The sequence below is a fragment of the Hemitrygon akajei genome, chromosome 2 (genome assembly GCF_048418815.1).
Source record: "Hemitrygon akajei chromosome 2, sHemAka1.3, whole genome shotgun sequence".
In the NCBI taxonomy this organism is placed as follows: Eukaryota; Metazoa; Chordata; class Chondrichthyes; order Myliobatiformes; family Dasyatidae; genus Hemitrygon; species Hemitrygon akajei.
The window spans coordinates 160720233-160740860 of NC_133125.1; the positions used below are offsets into that span (position 1 = coordinate 160720233).

Consider the following 20628-nt stretch of genomic DNA (forward strand, 5'->3'; position numbering starts at 1 on the left):
GGAGGTAGAATTGTGATCACTATCTCCAAAATGCTCTCCCACTGAGAGATCTGACACCTGACCAGGTTCATTTCTCAATACCGGATGAAGTACAGCCTCTCCTCTAGTAGGCTTAGCCACATAATAGAACTTAGAACATAGAAAAGTACAGCACATTACAGGCCCTTCAGCCCACAATGTTGTGCCGACCCTCAAACCCTGCCTCCCATATAACCGCCCACCTTAAATTCTTCCATATACCTGTCTAGTAGCCTCTTAAACTTCACTAGTGTATCTGCCTCTACCACTGACTCAGGCAGTGCATTCCACGCACCGACCACTCTCTGTGTGAAAAACCTTCCTCTAATATCCCCCTTGAACTTCCCTCCCCTTACCTTAAAACCATGTCCTCTTGTACTGAGCAGTGGTGCCCTGGGGAAGAGGCACTGGCTGTCCACTCTGTCTATTCCTCTTAATATCTTGTACACCTCTATCATGTCTCCTCTCATCCTCCTTCCCTCCAAAGAGTAAAGCCCTAGCTCCCTTAATCTCTGATCATAATCCATACTCTCTAAACCAGGCAGCATCCTGGTAAATCTCCTCTGTACCCTTTCCAATGCTTCCACATCCTTCCTATAGTGAGGTGACCAGAACTGGACACAGTACTCCAAGTGTGGCCTATCCAGAGTTTTACAGAGCTGCATCATTACATCGTGCCTCTTAAAATCTATCCCTCGACTTATTAAAGCTAACACCCCATAAGCTTTCTTAAATACCGTATCTACCTGTGAGGCAACTTTCAGGGATCTGTGGACATACACCCCCAGATCCCTCTGCTCCTCTACACTACCAAGTATCCTGCCATTTACTTTGTACTTTGCCTTGGAGTTTGTCCTTCCAAAGTGTACCACCTCACACTTCTCTGGGTTGAACTCCATCTGCCACTTCTCAGCCCACTTCTGCATCCTATCAATGTCTCTTTGCAATCTTCGACAGTCCTCTACACTATCTACAACACCACCAACCTTTGCGTCGTCTGCAAACTTGCCAACCCACCCTTCTACCCCCACATCCAGGTTGTTAATAAAAATCACAAAAAGTCACAACCCTCCAATCTGAATGTACTCCCTCCACCACGACTCTCTGCCTTCTGCAGGCAAGCCAATTCTGAATCCCCCTGGCCAAACTTCCCTGGACCCATGCCTTCTGACTTTCTGAATAAGTCTACCGTGTGGAACCTTGTCAAATGCCTTACTAAAATCCATGCTGATCACATCCACTGCACTACCTTCATCTATACACCTGGTCACCACCTCAAAGACCTCTATCAGGCTTGTTAAACACAATCTGCCCTTCACAAAACCATGCTCACTGTTCCTGATCAGACCATGATACTCTAAATGCCCATAGATCCTATCTCTAAGAATCTTTTCCAACAGCTTTCCCACCACAGACATAAAGCTCACTGGTCTATAATAACCCGGACTATCCCTACTAACTTTTTTGAACAAGGGGACAACATTCGCCTCCCTCCAATCCTCTGGTAACATTCCCATGGACAACGAGGACATAAAGATCCTAGCCAGAGGCTCAGCAATCTTTTCCCTCGCGTCGTGGAGCAGCCTGGGGAATATTTCATCAGGCCCCGGGGACTTATCCGTCCTAATTTATTTTAACAACTCCAACACCTCATCTCCCTTAATATCAACATGCTCCAGAACATCAACCTCACCGTCATCAAGTTCCCTCTCATTGGTGAATACCGAAGAGAAGTATTCATTGAGGACCTCACTCACTTCCACAGCCTTCAGGCACATCTTCCCACTTTTATCTCTAATCGGTCCTACCTTCACTCGTGTCATCCTTTTGTTCTTCACATAATTGAAGAATGCCTTGGGGTTTTCCTTTACGCTACTCACCAAGGCCTTCTCATACCCCTTTCTTGCTCTTCTCAGCTCCTTCTTAAGCTCCTTTCTTGCTACCCTATATTCCTCAATAGACCCATCTGATCCTTGCTTCCTAAACCTCATGTATGCTGCCTTCTTCTACCTGACTAGATTTTCCACTTCACTTGTCACCCATGGTTCCTTCACCCTACCATTCTTTATCTTCCTTACTAGGACAAATTTATCCCTAACATCCTGCAAGAGATCCTTAAACATCGACCACATGCCCATTGTACATTTCCCTGCAAAAACATCATCCCAATTCACACCCGCAGGTTCTAGCCTTATAGCCTCATAATTTGCCCTTCCCCAATTAAAAATTTTCATGTCCACTCTGATTCTATTCTTTTCCATGATAATGCTAAAGGCCAGGGAGCAATGATCACTGTCTCCCAGATGCTCACCCACTGACAGATCTGTGACCTGACCCAGTTCATTACCTAATACTAGATCTAGTATGGCATTCCCCCTAGTCAGTCTGTCAACATACTGTGACAGGAATCCATCCTGGACACACTTAACAAACTCTGCCCCATCTAAACCCTTGGAACTAATCAAATCCCAATCAATATTAGAGAAGTTAAAGTCACCCATGATAACAACCGATATTTTTTGCACCTTTCCAAAATCTGCCTCCCAATCTGCTCCTCAGTATCTCTGCTGCTACCAGGGGGCCTGTAGAATACCCCCAGTAGAGTAACTGCTCCCTTCCTGTTCCTGACTTCCACCCATACTGACTCAAAAGAGGATCCTGCTACATTACCCACCCTTTCTGTAGCTGTAATAGTATCCCTGACCAGTAATGCCACTCCTCCTCCCCTTCCCCCCCCCCCCCCCATCCCTTTTAAAGCACTGAAATCCAGGAATATTGTGAATCCATTCCTGCCCTGGTGCCAGCCAAGAATCCGTAATGGCCACTACATCATAATTCCATGTATGTATCCAAGCTCTCAGTTCATCACCTTTGTTTCTGATGCTTCTTGCATTGAAATACACACACTTTAGCCCTTCTACCTTACTACTTTTGCACCGTTTATCCTGCTTCCCTTTCCTCAAAGCCTCTCTATATGTTAGATCTGGCTTTACTCCACGCACTTCTTTCACTGCTGTATTTCTCTGGGTCCCACCCCCCTTGCAAATTAGTTTAAACCCTCCCGAACCATGCTAGCAAACCTACCTGCAAGGATATTGCTTCCCCTCAAGTTCAGGTGCAACCCATCCAATCTGTACAGGTCCCATCTTCCCCAGAAGAGATCCCAATGATCCAAATATCTAAAACCCTGCCCCCTGCACCAACTCCTCAGCCATGCATTCATCTGCCATCTCCTCCAATTCTTACCATCTGGCAGCACTGGCAGCAATCCTGAGAATGCCACCCTTGAGGTCCTGTTCTTTAGCCTTCTGCTTAGTTCCTGAAACTCACACTTCAGGATCTCATCCCTCTTCCTGCCAATGTCGTTGGTACCAACATGTATCATGACTTCTGGTTGCTTTCCCTCTCGTACCAGGATGTCATGCACCCGGTCAGAGACACCCCGGACCCTGGCACCCGGGAGGCAACAAACCATGCGGGTTTCCTTCTCACGTCCACAAAATCCCCTGTCTGCTCCCCTGACTATAGAGTCTCCAATGACGACAGCTCTCCTCTTCTCTGTCCCATCCTTCTGCACCACAGGGTCAGACTCAGTGCCAGAGGCCCTGCCACCGTGGGTAACACCTGGTCGGTTATCCTCACCAACAGCATCCAGGACGGTAAACTTATTATTCAGGGGAATGGCTACAGGGGTGCTCTGCACTACCTGTATACTCTCCTTCACTTTCCCCCCTCGGACTGTTACCCAACGACCTGCTTCCGACAGCCTAGTTGTGACTACCTCCCTATAGCTCTCATCTATGACTGCCTCATTTTCCCATATGAGTCGAAGGTCATCCATCTGCTGCTCCAGTTTCCTCACACAGTCTTCCAGATCGCCCAGCCACGAGCACTTCTGGCAGATGTGACCAGATGTGATGTGTCAAAAAATCTTCCTGAACACAGCTAACAAATTCCACACCATCTAAACCACTTGCCCTAGGGAGATGCCAATCAACGTTTGGGAAATTAAGATCTCCCACACACGATGACCCTTTTATTATGACACCTTTCCAAAACAGGTATCTCTATCTGCTCCTCAATGTCCCTGTTACTATTGGGTGGTCTATGAAAACGCACCCAGTACAGTTATTGACCCCTTTCTGTTCCTAACTTCCACCCACAGAGACTCCATAGACAACCCCTCCGTGACTTCCTCTTTTTCTGCAGCCATGACACTATCTCTGATCAGCAGTGCCATGCCCCCACCTCTTTTCCGAAACATCTATAGCCTGGCACTCCAAGTAACCATTCTTGTCCCTGCACCATCCAAGTCTCTGTAATGGCCACAACATCATAGCTCCAAGTACTGATGCACGTTCTAAGTTCATTCTCTTTGTTTATAACACTCCCTGTATTGGTACAGTTGGCCCTCCTTATATGTGAATTCCGCATCCTCGAATTCAACCAACCGCGAATCGCAAAAACCCGGAAGTGCTCTTCCAGCACTTGTTGTTCGAGCATTTGCAGGACTTTTTTTCTTGTCATTATTTCCTAAACAATCCAGTGTAACAACTATTTTACAGAGCATTTACATTGTATTAGGTATTTTAAGTAATCTAGAGATTATTTAAAGTAAATGGGAGGATGTGGATGGGTTATTGCGGATCGGGATTGAAAAAAATCGGAAGTTCTCTTACTAAGTAAGTCCAAACAGGTACATCCGGTATTATTTAGGGTCAATTTTTCAAATGTTTGTCTTAGTATATAGTATATATTTTACCTTTCTATGCATATAAAACACTTAAGAACATATGTTTCAGTGCCGGGTTCGGGAACTTCCTGAGTTCGATCCAGTGACAGATCACTCCCGAGTGCACTCTCCACTGTGCCGGGTTGATGTGCAGGATCAAAAACCCAAAACCCCAAAATCCAATAAGTAAACCACTGTGTTGCTTAGTAATAATTGTAGCTTTCATTGGGGCAGAGCCTTTCTCACTTTATCCTTTAACATTGTTCTGATCGTTGACTGATGTAGCCTAACACATTTCCAATGACCGATGACGTTTCACCTCTTTCCGATCGCTTTATTATTTCCACTTTATTTTCTTTTTTTTTTGTAATTTTTTTTTATTGAAGTTCATCATCAAACATTTCCATAAGATGTATTTCAGACATTGTACATACATATCATATAATCATACATATCACAAATCTTCACAAAGTAATTATCTGAGGTATACACATAGAGGAGAGTGGAAAGAAAAACAAGCAAAAGGAAAAAACTATGTACAAGTAGGGAGTGATCTTTTTTTTACAACAGATTCATTGATTTGTGAGAATAAAATCAGGCCTATGTGGCATTATGTAGTTAAACCATTTTTCCCAGTATGAATCAAATTGTTACAGCTTATGATTAACATATGCTGTTATCTTCTCCATTTTCTAATTGTCCATTGTAATTTCCATCCATGTATTTAAAGTTGGGCTCTCTTGTGATAACCATTTCCTAATAAGAGTCTTTTTACCAGCCACCACCAGTATATTCATTAAAAATTTATCTCTTTTCAACCATTCTTGAGGTATATATCCAAAATATATAGTTTTACTCTCTAAGGATATTTCACGTTTAAAGAGGTCTTGTAGGGCATTGTGTATCCCCCTCCAATAGTTTTTGATAACAGAGCAGTCCCAAAAAATATAATAATGATTTGCATTTTGATTTCCACATTTTCTCCAGCAAACAGGGAGGTTACTATCATATTGGGATTACTGAGAGGGTGTAATAAAATATCTTATCAATTTTTTCCATCCAAACTCCCTCCATTTCTGTGAACTGGTACACTTCCATTGATACCTCCATATTATTGTCCATTCTTCCTCTGATATAATTATCCCCATCCCCCCTTTCCCTTTGAGATGAACTCTAGGCCTTTTACCCTGCCAAATATACCTTGATAACATCTTGCTTCATTCATTGAATTGATTTTGGTTAATCTCTATTGGCAGGGTCTGAAAGAGATATAACAGTCTGGGCAGTATATTCATTTTAATAGACTCAATCCTTGAACTGAGACTGAAAAAAGGAATCAGGTTCCATCTTGCCATAACTTCCTTAATTTTTTATATAAATGCTGATAATTACATTTTGATAATTTTACCAAATCTTTTGGCATAATAAAGCCCAAATATTTGAAAGTCTCTGTGTGCCATGCCCAGGGATATCTACTTTCAATTTCTGTTGGTGGGCTATAGTAATATGAAAGTAATTGGGTTTTATTTATGTTGATCTTGTATCCTGATAATTGACCATATTGTTAAAAGGATTGCATCAATTTAGGTAAAGAGTATGTTGGTTGCCCTAGATAGATCAAAATGTCATCCGCTTAACAAGCTAAATTATGCTCTGTCCCTTTAATAATAATTCCCCTGATATCTTCATTTTGTCTGGTGTATTGAGCTAATGGTTCCAGATACAATGCGAAGAGTAGCGGTGACCATGCACAACCCTGTCTCATGCCCCTTTCTAGGGTAAGACTATTTGATAAATATCCATTGATTTTAAACCTAGCAGTAGGGTTGTCATATAGTGTCTGTATAGTTTTAATAATTGTGTCTTGGAAACCAAATCTATGTAAAACTCTGTAAAGAAAATTCCAATTAACTGAATCAAATGCTTTTTCAGCATCCACGCTTATCACTATTGCTTCGATTTTATTTTTTTGGTATATGATCCATAATGTGAAGTGTGCTTTGTATATTGTCTTGAGTCTGGCGTTGTCGTATAAAACCTGTCGGATCGTTACGTATCAGTATGGGTAGAAACTCCTCTAATCATTTGGCCATGATGGAGGTAAATAATCTATAATCTACATTAAGAACGGATATTGGTCTAAATGACCCGCATGCCATTTTATCCTTGCCTTCGTTCGGTATAGCTGAGATTATCACTTCCTTCCAACTGGGTGGCATTAGTGCCTTTTTTAGAGTCCAGTTCAGTGTGGGGAATAAAACAGGAATTAACTCATTTTTAAATTCTTTATACCACTCTGCCATATACCCATCTGATCCTGGTGACTTGCTTAATTTAAGCCTACTAATTGCAGCTTTTAATTCAACTTCAGTTATGCCAGCAGTCATCATTCTATTTTGTTCTTCGCTTAAAATGGGTAACTCTAGAGAATTCAAGAAGGTGTCAATTTGTGTTATACTTCCCCCTGGAATCTTGGAATATAGAGTTTTGTAAAACACTTCAAAAGCTTCTTGAATTTCACTTAGCTTATTTTTTTACCATTTTCATTCTTGGGTCCCTAATTTTATGAATTGTATTTTCTGCTATCTTTTTTTTTCATTTTCCACGCCAGTATTTTCATAGATTTCAATCCACTTTCATAATGTCGCTGTTTCGGAAACATTAAATTTTTCCTGATTTCTTGTGTAGCCAAACTATTAATTTCATTCCTAATTCTTTTAATTTCCCCTAATGTATCCTGTGCCAAATTCAATTTATGCTTTTTCCTCTAGTTCCTTCAGCCTATTTTGTAATTCCTCTAATGTTTTATTCCTTATTTCTTTTCTTATATGAAGATATCACTATAATTTTCCCTCTTAAGACTGCCTTCAGAGTATCCCATAAAATGGGAGGTGAAACCTCTCCATTATCATTAAATTCTAAGTAGAGACCAATTTCTTTTTTAATTTGTTCCTTAAAGTATGAATCATTGAGTAGACTTGAATTTAGTTTCCAAATAGTATTTTTTGGTTGTAGGTCAAAATCAACAGATAAATATATAGGTGCATGGTCACTTACATCTATTGTCCCAATTCCACAGGTGTTTATTTTGTCTTTGTCTTTTCCATATGTTATGAAATAGTCTATTGTTGTATATACAGAATGGGGAGCAGAATAATGAGTCTTTTCTTCTTTTCTTCTGTCGGGGAAAAGGTCCCTCCATATATCAATTAAACCAACATCCTCAAAAAGTGTATTAACTTTCTTATGTAAAGATTTTGTTTCATAGGTTTTACTATTGGAAGAGTCTAAGTTTGGTTGTAATTGTAAATTTAAGTCTCCCCCACATATCAGGAGACCTTCTGTTTCTGTTACCATAATATCAGTAATTTTCTGAAAGAAACCAATATCACTTCCCGGGGGTGCGTATATATTCAATAGTGTAACAGAATTTCTGTCTATATACTGTTACGAAGGATGTATATCTTGATGGGCAGAAGGGTGCAAGGTTGCCCATATCCCCCTCCCCTGGGAGAATTACAAACCATTACTGTTGCCAGGCTGCTAATGAGAGAGAAAGAGATGGAACAAAACATACTGGGACTGGAACATTTGCTTCAGACAAGGGAGAGATAACTCCGGGGGAGAGAGACCATATTATGACTCCTGTAAGACTTACGGCTCCGGAGAGGGCTGTTTACTTGGTACCATTCTGTTCATTAAAATTCCTTAGTGGACAGCCGGAGTGGGCTGGTTTGATGGGCTAAGCCATTCAAAACTGATTGACACCTGAGACCCCGTGAGTAGGGATAAAAGTGAGGTCGGGGAGACACCCCTGAGACGCACCAAGAGACACACTAGTGAGCACTGCTTAAGTGTTGGAACCCACAAGAAAGTGTGGGGCATTGGAGACCAAACAAAGGATCAGTCAATTTTAACTCACAGTGTTTATAGCGAGGCTGGTGGGGGCTTGTGTGTGTGTCCACCCTTGCCTGGGTGACGAGTCCACCATAGAAGAACGGTCTAGCTAAAGAACAGAGGGGTCATACTTGAATGGCCACAACAACACATCGACGGATCAAGAAAGTAAAGGAAGGTTTGAATGACAGTAGCTGTCACTGTTTGCTCGCCCTCTCTCTCTCTCTCTCTCTCTCTCCCTCCAATGGTTACAACAAAAGAATCAACAACTACCTCAGCCTACATGAACTGAACTGAACTTTATACTTTCCCATGATAATTCATTATCCCCTAGACAACGATAGAGTTTGTTTATTATTGATTATTATTATACCCACACTTTTAGGTTTAGTATTGCTAACGTGTATTATCTGTATATTTGCATTGTTGATATTGATTTGTATACTGTACTAATAAACACTGTTTTGCAAATAGTACCAGACTCCAACGGATACTTCTGTCTTTGCTGGTAAGACACCCAGTTACAGGGTACGTAACAATACCCCCTTACCAGAATATATCTGCCCTCTTTATCTCTCATTTCAAATACTTTTTCAAAATTTAGCTTACTTGAGATAAGAATAGCAACTCCTCTCCTATGTCCTGATTTACATGAGGAGAAAAACAAATTAGTGAAGCCCATTCTCTTTAGTTTTCTATGCTCATTATCACTTAAATGAGTTTCCTGTAAATATACTACATGGGCCTGTTCTTTTTCAATTTGGATAAAATTCTATTACGCTTGATTGGATTTAGTAGCCCATTAACATTAAAAGAAATGAATTTTACCTTGTCCTTAGCCATCTGTATTTATCTGTCAATGTACCATTGAAATTAGAATAAAACTTAATCGATCTACTCCCTGAACAAATAAGAACCAAGAAATGCAAATAATAACATACACACATATATATATTCTCATTTTGGTGGGGAAAAAGGAGTAAGTGAGTGAATAAAGAAAAACAACTAAGTAATATAAAATCCACATTATAATAAGTATTTCTCAAGATAGGTATATCACCGTCTACTTTTGCTTCGGTTTAGCTTCTCAACATTTTTAAAGTTAGCCAAACCTTATGGCTCTTCTGAAGGGCGTGAGGACTGTCTTTGGGAAACGCCCGGTCTCTTCCTAATATACTTCTCTCTGCCTCCTCCTGTCTCCTGCCTTCTCGATTTTCACACTATTTCCCAAGTGGAGTGGGATAATTCTTCTGCCAGGCTTTCTCTCGGTTTGGTCACGCTGATGGGTAACCCTCTGGCCTTCATGTCTGTAGTCACCTCTTCCACTGTCTGGTACAATTGCGTTTCTTCTTCATAAAACACTCAAAGTTTAGCAGGGTAGGGAGTTTGAAATCTAATCTTTTTTTGCTTTAGTACACACTTTACTTCAGAGTATTCTTTATGTTTCTGCAGGACCGCGGGTGGGTAATCTTGGTCAAAATATATTACTTGTTTGTCTAAAAACACCCTCTTCTTACCCCAGGCCCTTCGTAGAATCGCTGCCTTGGTGCTGTACCGAAGGAATTTAATTATTATTGAACGTGGCTCATCTTGGGTAGACTTTGGGACTAACGCACGGTGCGTTCTCTTGATTTCCAGCTCCATAGTTGAGGGAAGCTCCAGCACGTCTCGCAGCAACTTTCCGACAAACTCCATCATAGACGAGCCCTCTGCTTCTTCGGGAACGCTGTAGATTCTGATATTTTTCCGCCCTGATCTTCCCTCCAGGTCAAGCAGTTTACCTTCTTGGTGATTTAATACTTTTACCATCTTACTCAGTATTCGTTCAACGTTTTGAACACGATCTTCCACCTTCTCAATTCGAGTCTCTGCCACCACTATTTTTTGATTGACGCTGGCGAGCTCTGACTTAATATCATGTAGCTGCTGCTTTATATCTTTCTGAAACTCCCTTATCTCTTTCAGAATTGCGATCATATTCGCCGCTTCGCCTGAACGAGGCCCAGCGTCCACCTCGCTAGCACACGGTCGGGTAGGAGAGCCGCTCACTGCACTCCTCTTGGCTGCAGGCTCCACCGTGTCACTTTTTTTATTTCCATTCTTTTTCCCCATTCTTGCCCCTCTTTTCAGTTCAAATATTTTTCGAAAAATATTATATTTGATGGGTTAATACGCATTTTTCCGGAGGAGCTATTGACTTAAGCTGCCATTCTCGACGATGACATCACCAGAAAACCCCTTCCATTTTATTTTCAATTGTGATCCTGATTATTTTCATGAACAGAAACACTGCGGATTCAGATCTCTGCCACTGGGTCCTAATTTCCACCGCACTGAGGCAGGTTAAATAAGGTCTGGTGTTCTGCTGGGTCCTGAGGTTCACTACACTGAGACAAGTTGAATAAGGGATTTGAGCATCCGTGAATTTTGGTATCTGCGAGGGGCCCCGGAACCAATCCCTCGCGGATAAGGAGGGCCGACTGTAGATACATCTGAAACCATTGGTCTGATCATGTCCCTTCTCTATCACCTACCTATCCTCCGTCTCGCACTGGCTACAAGCTTTCTCTATTTGCTAAACAATCTCCATCTCTTCAGTTCAGTTCCCACCCCCCAGCAATGCTCATTTAAACTCTCCCCAACAGCTGTAGCAAAACTCCCTGCCAGGATATTGGCCCCCTTCGGATTCACATGCAACCCGTCCTTTTTGGATAGGTCACAACTGACCCAAAAGACGTCTCAATGATTGAAACATCTGAATCCCTGCCCCCTGCTCCAATCCCTCAGCCACACATTTATCCTCCACCTCATTCTATTCCTATACTCACTGCCACGTGGCACAAGCAGTAATCCCAAGGATACTCCCTTTGAGGTCCTACTTCTCAACTTCCTTCCTTACTCTCTGTAGTCTGTTTTCAGGACCTCTTCCCTTTGCTAGCTATGTGATTGGTCCCAATATGTACCATGACCAGAACAAATGGTTGTTGTCAGGGTGTTCAGGAGCCCTGAGGGATGAAGGTCAGTAATTAATAGCTGCAGGTGTCCCAGTTCAGAGCTGCCATAGTGAAACCAGTTGTTTCAGGGGTGGCCAGAAACACATGATGCAGTTACTCTGCGGTTCCACTAGAGGGGAGTGTTGCACAGGGCATGACATCACATGTCCCTGACGTGGAAATGATGGGGCATGAGGGTGACCAGCACCCACAGTGCTCAGTTACATTCGTACAGTGTGTGTTACTCCTTTTTCACCCCAAGAAAAGGGATTCCCAGTTGGAAAACACAAACAAACCAATGTTCTGCAATTAAATTTCCTGCCCCAAGTTTCCCAGTCCCAGATGCCCTCAAGCAGCAACAGGACTCAGTATATCCTCGTGACCTTTTATTCAGACCATAAGACCATAAGATAGAGGAGCAGAATTAGGCATTTGGCCCATCGAGTCTGCTCTGCCATTTCATCATGGCTGATCCAATTTTCCACTCAACCCCAATCTGATCCTTTTCCCTGTATCCCTTCATGCCCTGACCAATTAAGAATCAATCAATCTCTTCCTAAAATATGCCATACATAAAGACTTGGCCTGTACAGCTGCATGTGGCAAAGAATTCCACAGATTCACCAGTCCGTCTGAAAAAATTCCTCCTCATCTCTGTTCTAAAAGGACCTCCCTCTTTTCTGAGGCTGTGTCCTCTGGTTTTCAACTCTCCCACCATAGGAAAGATCCTCTCCATATCCACTATATCAAGGCCTTTCACCATTCGATGGGTTTCAATGAGGTAACCGCTCATTCTTCTGAATTCTAGTGAATACACGCCTGGAGCCATGAAACATTCTTCATAAGACAAGTTATTCAATCCTGGAATCATTTTCGTGAATCTTCTTTGAATCCTCTCCAGTTTCAGCACATTCTTGCTAAGATAAGGGGCCCTAATCTGCTCACAGTACTCATCAGTGCTTCATAAAGTTTCAACATTACATCCTTGTTTTTCTATTCCAGTCCTCCTGAAATAAATGCTAAACTTCCATTTGCCTTCCTCACCACAGACTCGACCTGCAAATTAACCTTTAGGGAATCCTGCACATGCATTCTCAAACCCCACTGCACCTCATTGTTTTGTATTTTCTCTTCATTTAGGAAACAGTCAGCCCTTTCACTTTTTCCAGCAGAGCATGACCATACACTTCCCAACTCAGTATTCCATCTGCTATTTCTGTGGCCATTCTCCTAATCTCTCTAAGTCTTTTCTGTATCCTCTCTACTTCCTCAAAACAACCTGCCAATCCATCTATCTTCATATCATCTGCAAACTTTGCAACAAAGCCATCAATTCCATCATCCAAATCATTGACATACAACGTAAAAAGAATCGGTCCCAACACGGACCCCTGTGGAACACTATGAGTCATCACTATTATCAGCCTTTCCTGCAATATTTCTTGCATTGAAATATATGTAGCTCAGGACACAAGTCAGACCATGCACAATCTTTTGACCTTCATCTGTGATCTTACCAACATCTGCCTCCACAACCTCTCCACTGACTGTTCTGACACTCTGGTTCCCATCTCCCTGCAACTCCAGTTTAAATCCCACCATGAAGCATCAACAAACCTTCCCTCTCCAGTTCAGGGACAAACCGTCCATTCTGTATTGGTCTCACCAAAGTGATATTCCTGTTGTTGACGGGGATGGCCACAGGGGTACTCTACCTTAACCTTAACCTCTTTCCCTTCCTAACTTTCACATGGTTTTCTGTGTCCTGCATCTTGGGTGTAACTACCTCTCGATATGTCCTATCTATCACCCCCTCAGCCTCATGAATGATCTGGAATTCATCCAGTTCCAGCTCCAATTCCTTAACACTGTTTGTTAGAAGCTGCAGCTGGATGCACTTCTCCCAGTTGTAGTCACCAGAGACACTGGAGGTCTCCCTGCCTTCCCACATCACACAAGAAAAGCATTTCACTATCCTGCCTGGCATCTCTGCTGTTCTAACTGGGAAAATATAAAGAAGAGAAGGGGAAAAACAACTTCAGGTTGTCTTTTCTTTGCTTTCTCTGAGTGAAGCCTCCCTTTGCAGAGCTAAAGCCTCGAAGAGCTAAAGTCTCAAGATTGTCATTCTGACTATGTCCACTGAGACGATGGACACTGTGCTTATCCCTGCCTTCCGTTAACTAGCTCTCGCTAATCAATCCCAAACACTGATTGGCGACTCGTCACTAAACCGTCACCTGCTGCTGCCTTTTATCCTCGAGAAATGAACCAGATTGGTGTCCCCTCTTCTCCAAACTTCTGATGTCTAGATTCTGATGCTGGTCAAAGCTCCTTTTCTGGTAAAATTTGACTTCTTGTAAAATTTAACTGCATCACCCTTTAACTGTCTCAGATCCATTCAGCACAGCCCTAGTTTCTGCAAATTCTGCTCAGTAAATGTACACCAGAATCCTTAAAGACCAATTTCTCCTTCCTGTGATTTGGGACACAAAATTCCTCTCTGTCTCCAAGACCTATGAAAGACTTGTCAGATTCCTGTGCCCACATGAATTTGTCTGGCTGTAGAGTGGCATTTATCCCTGGTTTTGCTCATTCCCATCTATTAATCCCTGTTGACCACAAAGCTGCTCCCACTTCTCCTTGCTTCATTGGGAAATGTGGTCATGCAACCTTTTAACCTGTCACCCCTCCGTCAATCTGAGACAAGTTGTAATCCAAACACAGATCCTTGCAGGACACCATCAGTCGCATTCTCCCAACATGGGCCACGTAATCTCCTGCAAATTATCCCCACACTCTGCCTTGTCCCATTGAGGCAACTGTCTGCTCAGGTCAACATTTTGCCTTCAGTTCCATGAGCATCAGTGAAATGCCATTAAAGTCTAAACCTCCAGCAGATCCCCCTGTGGGAAAGGACTTCAGCTGTGGGACTGAGGACTTCAGGTGCTGGTGGTCCTGGTAAAGCAGATCACAACATCCTGACTGAGATACTCACTTCATTCCAAACTCCAGAGAACCGAGTTCATCATTTACATGAAAATACAGAATAATATTTCAGCACATACCTTTAAACACCATCCAGGAAATTGTAGCAATGTCGATGACAATGAGAAAACCAACATTACAGACAGACATCCATCTTCTCAATCTATAATAGGCTTTGGATAAATGAAACTTAATCAGTTTGAAAGCCATAGTAACAGATCTACACAAATTATTTCACATAAGCATCAATTTACAATATGTTCTTGGTAATGAAGATGGACCCTGAGTCAGTCAGGCTTCTTAAACACAGGGAAACTCAAACAGTTCAGAAATGGAGCAGAAATCAGAACACCGGACTGAAGAAAGTCCAGGGATCTCTCTCACACTGGCAGCAAGTGGGGAGAATCCAGGAAAAAACAGAAAAACACAAACACATATATGATAACTTCTGTAATCCCTTATTGAGTGTCTGCACATGCAGAATTGTCAGATACACTGCAGTCTCCCTATGTACATATCCAGTGCATGAGGTAACAATCCACTGCAAATCAGCTTTGTATTATTCTAGGGATCGTGAAGGCTTCAGTTTAAATGAGGGGGAGAACATGTTGGACCTGGGTTTACGCAAGCATCCCGGACGCGTACTGGGCAGAGCCCCGCCCCCACCTCGGGTACTCAGACCACATCTCTGTTATGCTAATCCCAGCATACAGACCGCTCGTCAGGCGCTCCAGACCAGTTCAGAAGCAGGTGAAAACCTGGCCAGCAGGAGCCATCTCTGTTCTTCAAGACTGCTTTGAGCACACTGACTGGCACATGTTCAGGGAGGCTGCAACCGATGGCGACTCTACCAACTTAGAGGGGTACACAGCATCAGTGACCAGTTACATCAGCTAATGCATTGATGATGTTACTCTGTCCAAGACCATCACTATACGTGCCAACCAGAAGCCGCGGATGATCGCAAGGGTGTGTGCGCTGCTGAGGTCCCGCGACCCCGCCTTCAGAGCAGGCAACAAGACAGCCCTATCAACAGCGAGGGCCAAACTGGCCCAGGCCATCAGAGGGGCAAAGTGTGCACACGCCCAGCAAATCCACAGTTATTTCCAGGACAGAGGTGACACGCGGCACATGTGAAAGGGCATCCAAGACATCACCAATTACAAGACAACATCACCTGACTGTGTGGGTGATGCCTCCCTCCCAGATGCGCTGAATAATTTCTACACCCGGTTTGAGGTGAAAAATGATGTGTCGGCAAAGAAATCCACCCCCCCTACAAAAGACCAGGTGCTGTGTCTCACCGTGGTCGATGTGAGAAGAACGCTGTGCTTCTCATGGAAGGCTGCTGGACCAGACGACATTCCTGGTAGAGTGCTCAGAGGATGTGCAGACCAGCTAGCAGATGTTCTCACTGACATCTTGAACACCTCCCTGAGCAGCACCACCATTCTACCATGCTTCAAGGCTGCCACCATCGTCCCCTGTGCCAAAGAAGTCTTTAGTGTCCTGCCTAAATGACCACCGTCCCGTTGTACTTACATCCATCATCATGAAGTGTTTCGAGAGGCTCGTCATGAGGCATATCGAAATCCTGCTGCCCCCTCACTGAACCCCCTGCAGTTTGCGTACTGTCCCAACCGCACAATAGACGACACCATTACCATCGCCCTCCACCTGGCCCTAACCCACCTGGACAAAAAAGACACGTACGTTTGAATACTGTTCATAGATTTCAGTTCAGCATTCAACACAATCATCCCTCAGAAACTGATTGGAAAGCTGAGCCAACTGGGCCTGAACACCTCCCTCTGCAACTGGATCCTAGACTTCCTGACTGGGAGACCTCAGTCAGTCCGGATCGGGAGCAGCATCTCTAACACCATCACACTGAGCACGGGGGGTCCCCAGGGTTGCGTGCTCAGTCCACTGGTGTTCACTCTGCTGACCCACAACTGTGCTGCAACACACAGCTCGAACCACATCATCAAGTTCGCCGATGACACGACCGTGGTGGGTCTCATCAGCAAGAACGACGAGTCAGCTTACAGAGAGGAGGTGCAGTGGCTAACGGACTGGTGCAGAGCCAACAACCTGTCTCTGAATGTGAACAAAACAAAAGAGATGGTTGTTGACTTCAGGAGGGCACGGAGCGAACACTCCCCACTGAATATCGACGGCTCCTCGGTAGAGATCGTTAAGAGCACCAAATTTCTGGGTGCTCACCTGGCAGAGAATCTCACCTGGTCCCTCAACACCAACTCCATAGCAAAGAAAGCCCAGCAGAGTCTCTACTTTCTGCAAAGGCTGAGGAAAGTCCATCTCCCACCCCTCCATCCTCATCACATTCTACAGGGGTTGTATTGAGAGTATCCTGAGCAGCTGCATCACTGCCTGGTTTGGAAATTGCACCGTCTCGAATTGCAAGACCCTGCATCGGATAGTGAGATCAGTTGAGAAGATCATCAGGGTCTTTCTTCCCGCCATTATGGACATTCCACTACAAACTGCATCCGCAAAGCGAACGGCATTATGAAGGACCCCACACACTCCTCATACAAACTCTTCTCCCTCATGCCATCTGGGAAAAGGCTCCGAAGCATTCGGGCTCTCACGACCAGACTATGTAACAGTTTCTTCCCCCAAGCTATCAGACTCCTCAATACCAGAGCCTGGACTGACACCTTACTACCCTATTATCTTGTTTATTACTTATTGTAATGCCTGCACTGTTTTGTGCACTTTATGCAGTCCTGGGTAGGTCTGTAGTCTATTGTAGTTTTTTTCTGTGTTGTTTTTTACGTAGTTCAGTCTAGTTTTTGTACTGTGTCATGTAACACCATGGTCCTGAAAAAAAAGTCTCATTTTTACTATGTACTGTACCAGCAGTTGTGGTCGAAGTGACAATAAAAGTGAATTGACTTGACTTGATATGGTCTTGCCTGTGGTGACAATACCCAGCCCCAGCTACAGCACTGAAGTTCCACTGTGAAGCCTGTTCTGTTGTTGAGGACTGAACCATCACCACACCCAGATGCTCAAGGCTTCAAACAGTGTTCTGGTCCAAGAAAAAACTGAACTCAATGTGTGTGCAGACTAAACTGTCCAAATGCTGGGACATTTAACATGGATAAGGATAGTGGTTGACCAGGAAGCCCATCAGTAACCAGTGGTCCACCATAAGATCCAAGGAACACTTTTTTTCCTTCACCCAGATTTTTTAAATTCATTCAGACTGATGGGTTTAGAAGGCTACAAGACCATAATACATAGGAGAAGAATTAGGCTATTTGGCCCATGGAGTCTGCTCCACCATTCAATCATGGCTAATCTCTTTTTACCCCTCCTCAGTCCCACTTCCTGGCCTTCTCCCCATAACCTTTAATGCCTTAGCCAATCAGCAACCTATCAATTTCTGCCTCAAATACAACCAACGACCTGGCCTCTACAGCTGCCTGTGTTAACAAATTCTACAAATTTACCATATCCTGGCCAAAGAAATTTCTCCACGTCTCTATTTCAAATGGATGCCCCTCTATCCTGGGGTTGTGCCCACTTGTTCTAGACTTCCCAACCATGGAAAACATCCTTTCCACATCTACTCTGTCTAGGCCTTTCAAAATTCAAAATCCTTCTGAATTCTAGTGAGTACAGGCCCAGAGCCGTCAAACGTTTTTCGTATGTAACCCTTTCGTTCCTCGAATCATCCTTGTGAACCTCCTCTGAACCCTCTCAAATGCCAGCACATCTTTTCTTAGAGGAAGAGCCCAAAACTGTTCACAATACTCAAGTTGAGGCCTCACCAGTGCCTTATAAAGCCTCAGCATCACATTGCTACTCTTATTTTCTAGTCCTCCTGAAATGAATGTTAATATTGCATGTGTCTTCCTCACCACTGACTCAACCTCTAAGGTAAACTTTAGGATGTTCTGCAAAAGGATTTGCAAGTGTCTTCGCATCTCAGATTTTTGGATTTTCTCCCTGTTTGGAAAATAGTCTGCACATTTATTTCTACTGCCAAAGTGCATGACCATGCATTTTCCAACATTGTATTTCATTTGCCACTCTCTTGCCCATTCTCATCTGTCTAAATCCTTCTGCAGCCTCCCTTTTTCCTCAACACTACCAGCCCCTCCACCAATCTTTGCATCATCTGCAAACTTGGCAGCAAAGCCATCTATTCCAGGCTTTCTCAATCAGGGTTCTGTGAGAGTTTGTGATTGAAAAAATAAACGTTTTTTTGATCTTTGTGCAACGTGTGATGCTAGCACTCACAGTGGTTGGCAGTGACCGAGCAGACCTATTAGCAATCTCATTAGAGGTCTCTCAGTCCAATATGGCAGTGCAGAGTAGGGCCATGTTTTCTTGGCCATTGACAGATGTTGAGAACTGTATTGCACAGAGGAGAGGACGGTAGGCTGATAGATGGTGAGCACTGTATTGCACGGAGATGACAGTTGGCTGATAATTGGCGAGCGCTGTACTGCACAGAGGAGGGGACAGTAGGTGATGAGGAGCATGAAGTTTGTTTTCAGAACATTGAATGGACTCACCCATTTTTATATTTTACAAACTCCCTATGGTTTACAGTCATGTCTGATGTTCCAGTGTGGTGATTTTTGAATTACAATCTTTTGAGTCATTTCACTGCACCAGTGCAACAACGGACACAAAAAGTCCGTCTCTACATTGAAAGCTATTTATCAATGGGTTTTACATGGACTGGTGATCCAAGTTGTCCTATTCCATTGAGCCCAGTCTGTGACAAACAACTTACTGCGTCCTTCCTGCGTCTCCTCTTCTCTTCAGCAGTCGCTCTTCTGGATTCCTGAAAATTCCTGTCTACACCGTGGATCAGTGTTCTCCAGCGGTCTCTGTCACAAGCCAGCTGCTGCCACTCATTCACCTCGATATCTGTCTGAGAGAGCTGCTGCTTAAGTTGGTCTTTGTGCCTCTTGTGCAGGACACGGTGATCTCTCTTTCCCTGAGAGAGTTCTCTGTAGAGTACAGCTTTCGGTAACCTGGAGTTGTCCATGTGAGACGTGTCCTGGCCAGCAGAGCTGCCTGAGCAGCAAAGTGGCTTCAATGCTTGGACGTTGAGCTTCTCCGGGACCTTATTGTTGGAGACACGATCTGGTCAGCTGATACCCACGATGGAGCAGAGGCAGCACTGATGGAAGTACTTGAGCAACTGGATTTGCTTGCGGTACAAGACCCAGGCTTCGGAGCCATATAGCAGTGTTGTGATGATGGCAGCCCTGTACACCTGGATTTTGGTACAGGGTGATGTTCTTCGACATGTTTCTGGAGGTATCTGAAGGCACTGCTACCTCTGGCAAGTCAATTGTCAATGTCCCTTACTACCGTAGTGTCATTGGATCTGACACTGCTCAGGTAGGTGAACGTGGTGAGAGGGTGGTCGTCAATGATGATCCGAAATGGGTTGTAAACTCCACCAGGGGGTTTCTGATAGAGGATCATTGTTTTCTTCAGACTGACCATTAACCCCAAAGCCCTTGCAGCCTTGGTGAACTGAGTGACTGCAGCCTGTAGCATGTCCTCTGTGTGCATGAGACGAGCACAGTTGTCCATCAATAGTAGCTTGAGAATGGGCTCCAACATGGATTTTGTTCGGGCGAGAAGGCAGTCACCCTCAAACAGTTCGATAAGTCAATGTGTTGATGACAAGGCACATGATGCTGAAGAGATTTTGTGTGAGGAAGTGAAAAACAACAGCTTCTCTATCCAGGGTGATGAGTCAACAGATTTGACCAATAAATGTCATGATGTAGCATTTGTAAAATTTGCAAATGATGGTGAAATTCAAAAAAACTTTTTCTGTTGCAAAGAACTTCCCGAAACAAGCAAAGGCCAAGATATATTTAATGTTTTGTCTTCATATCTGGAAACAAAAGGTCTGTCTTGGAGGAAGTGTGTTGGCATCTGTACTGATGGTGCCCCTCGATGGCTCCATGAGAGGTTTCATTTCTCTTGTAAAAAAGA

At 43.6% G+C, this 20628-nt stretch overlaps 1 protein-coding gene across 1 annotated transcript in view; it reads right to left on the reverse strand.

The window, feature by feature from the left end:
- LOC140717281 (uncharacterized) overlaps nt 1–20628 on the reverse strand; it is a 149350-nt gene that overhangs the window by 43124 nt on the left and 85598 nt on the right. Inside the window, exon 12 of the mRNA XM_073030716.1 lies at nt 14706–14798. Coding sequence (XP_072886817.1) covers nt 14706–14798 — 93 coding nt within the window. The remainder of the gene's footprint in view (nt 1–14705; nt 14799–20628) is intronic.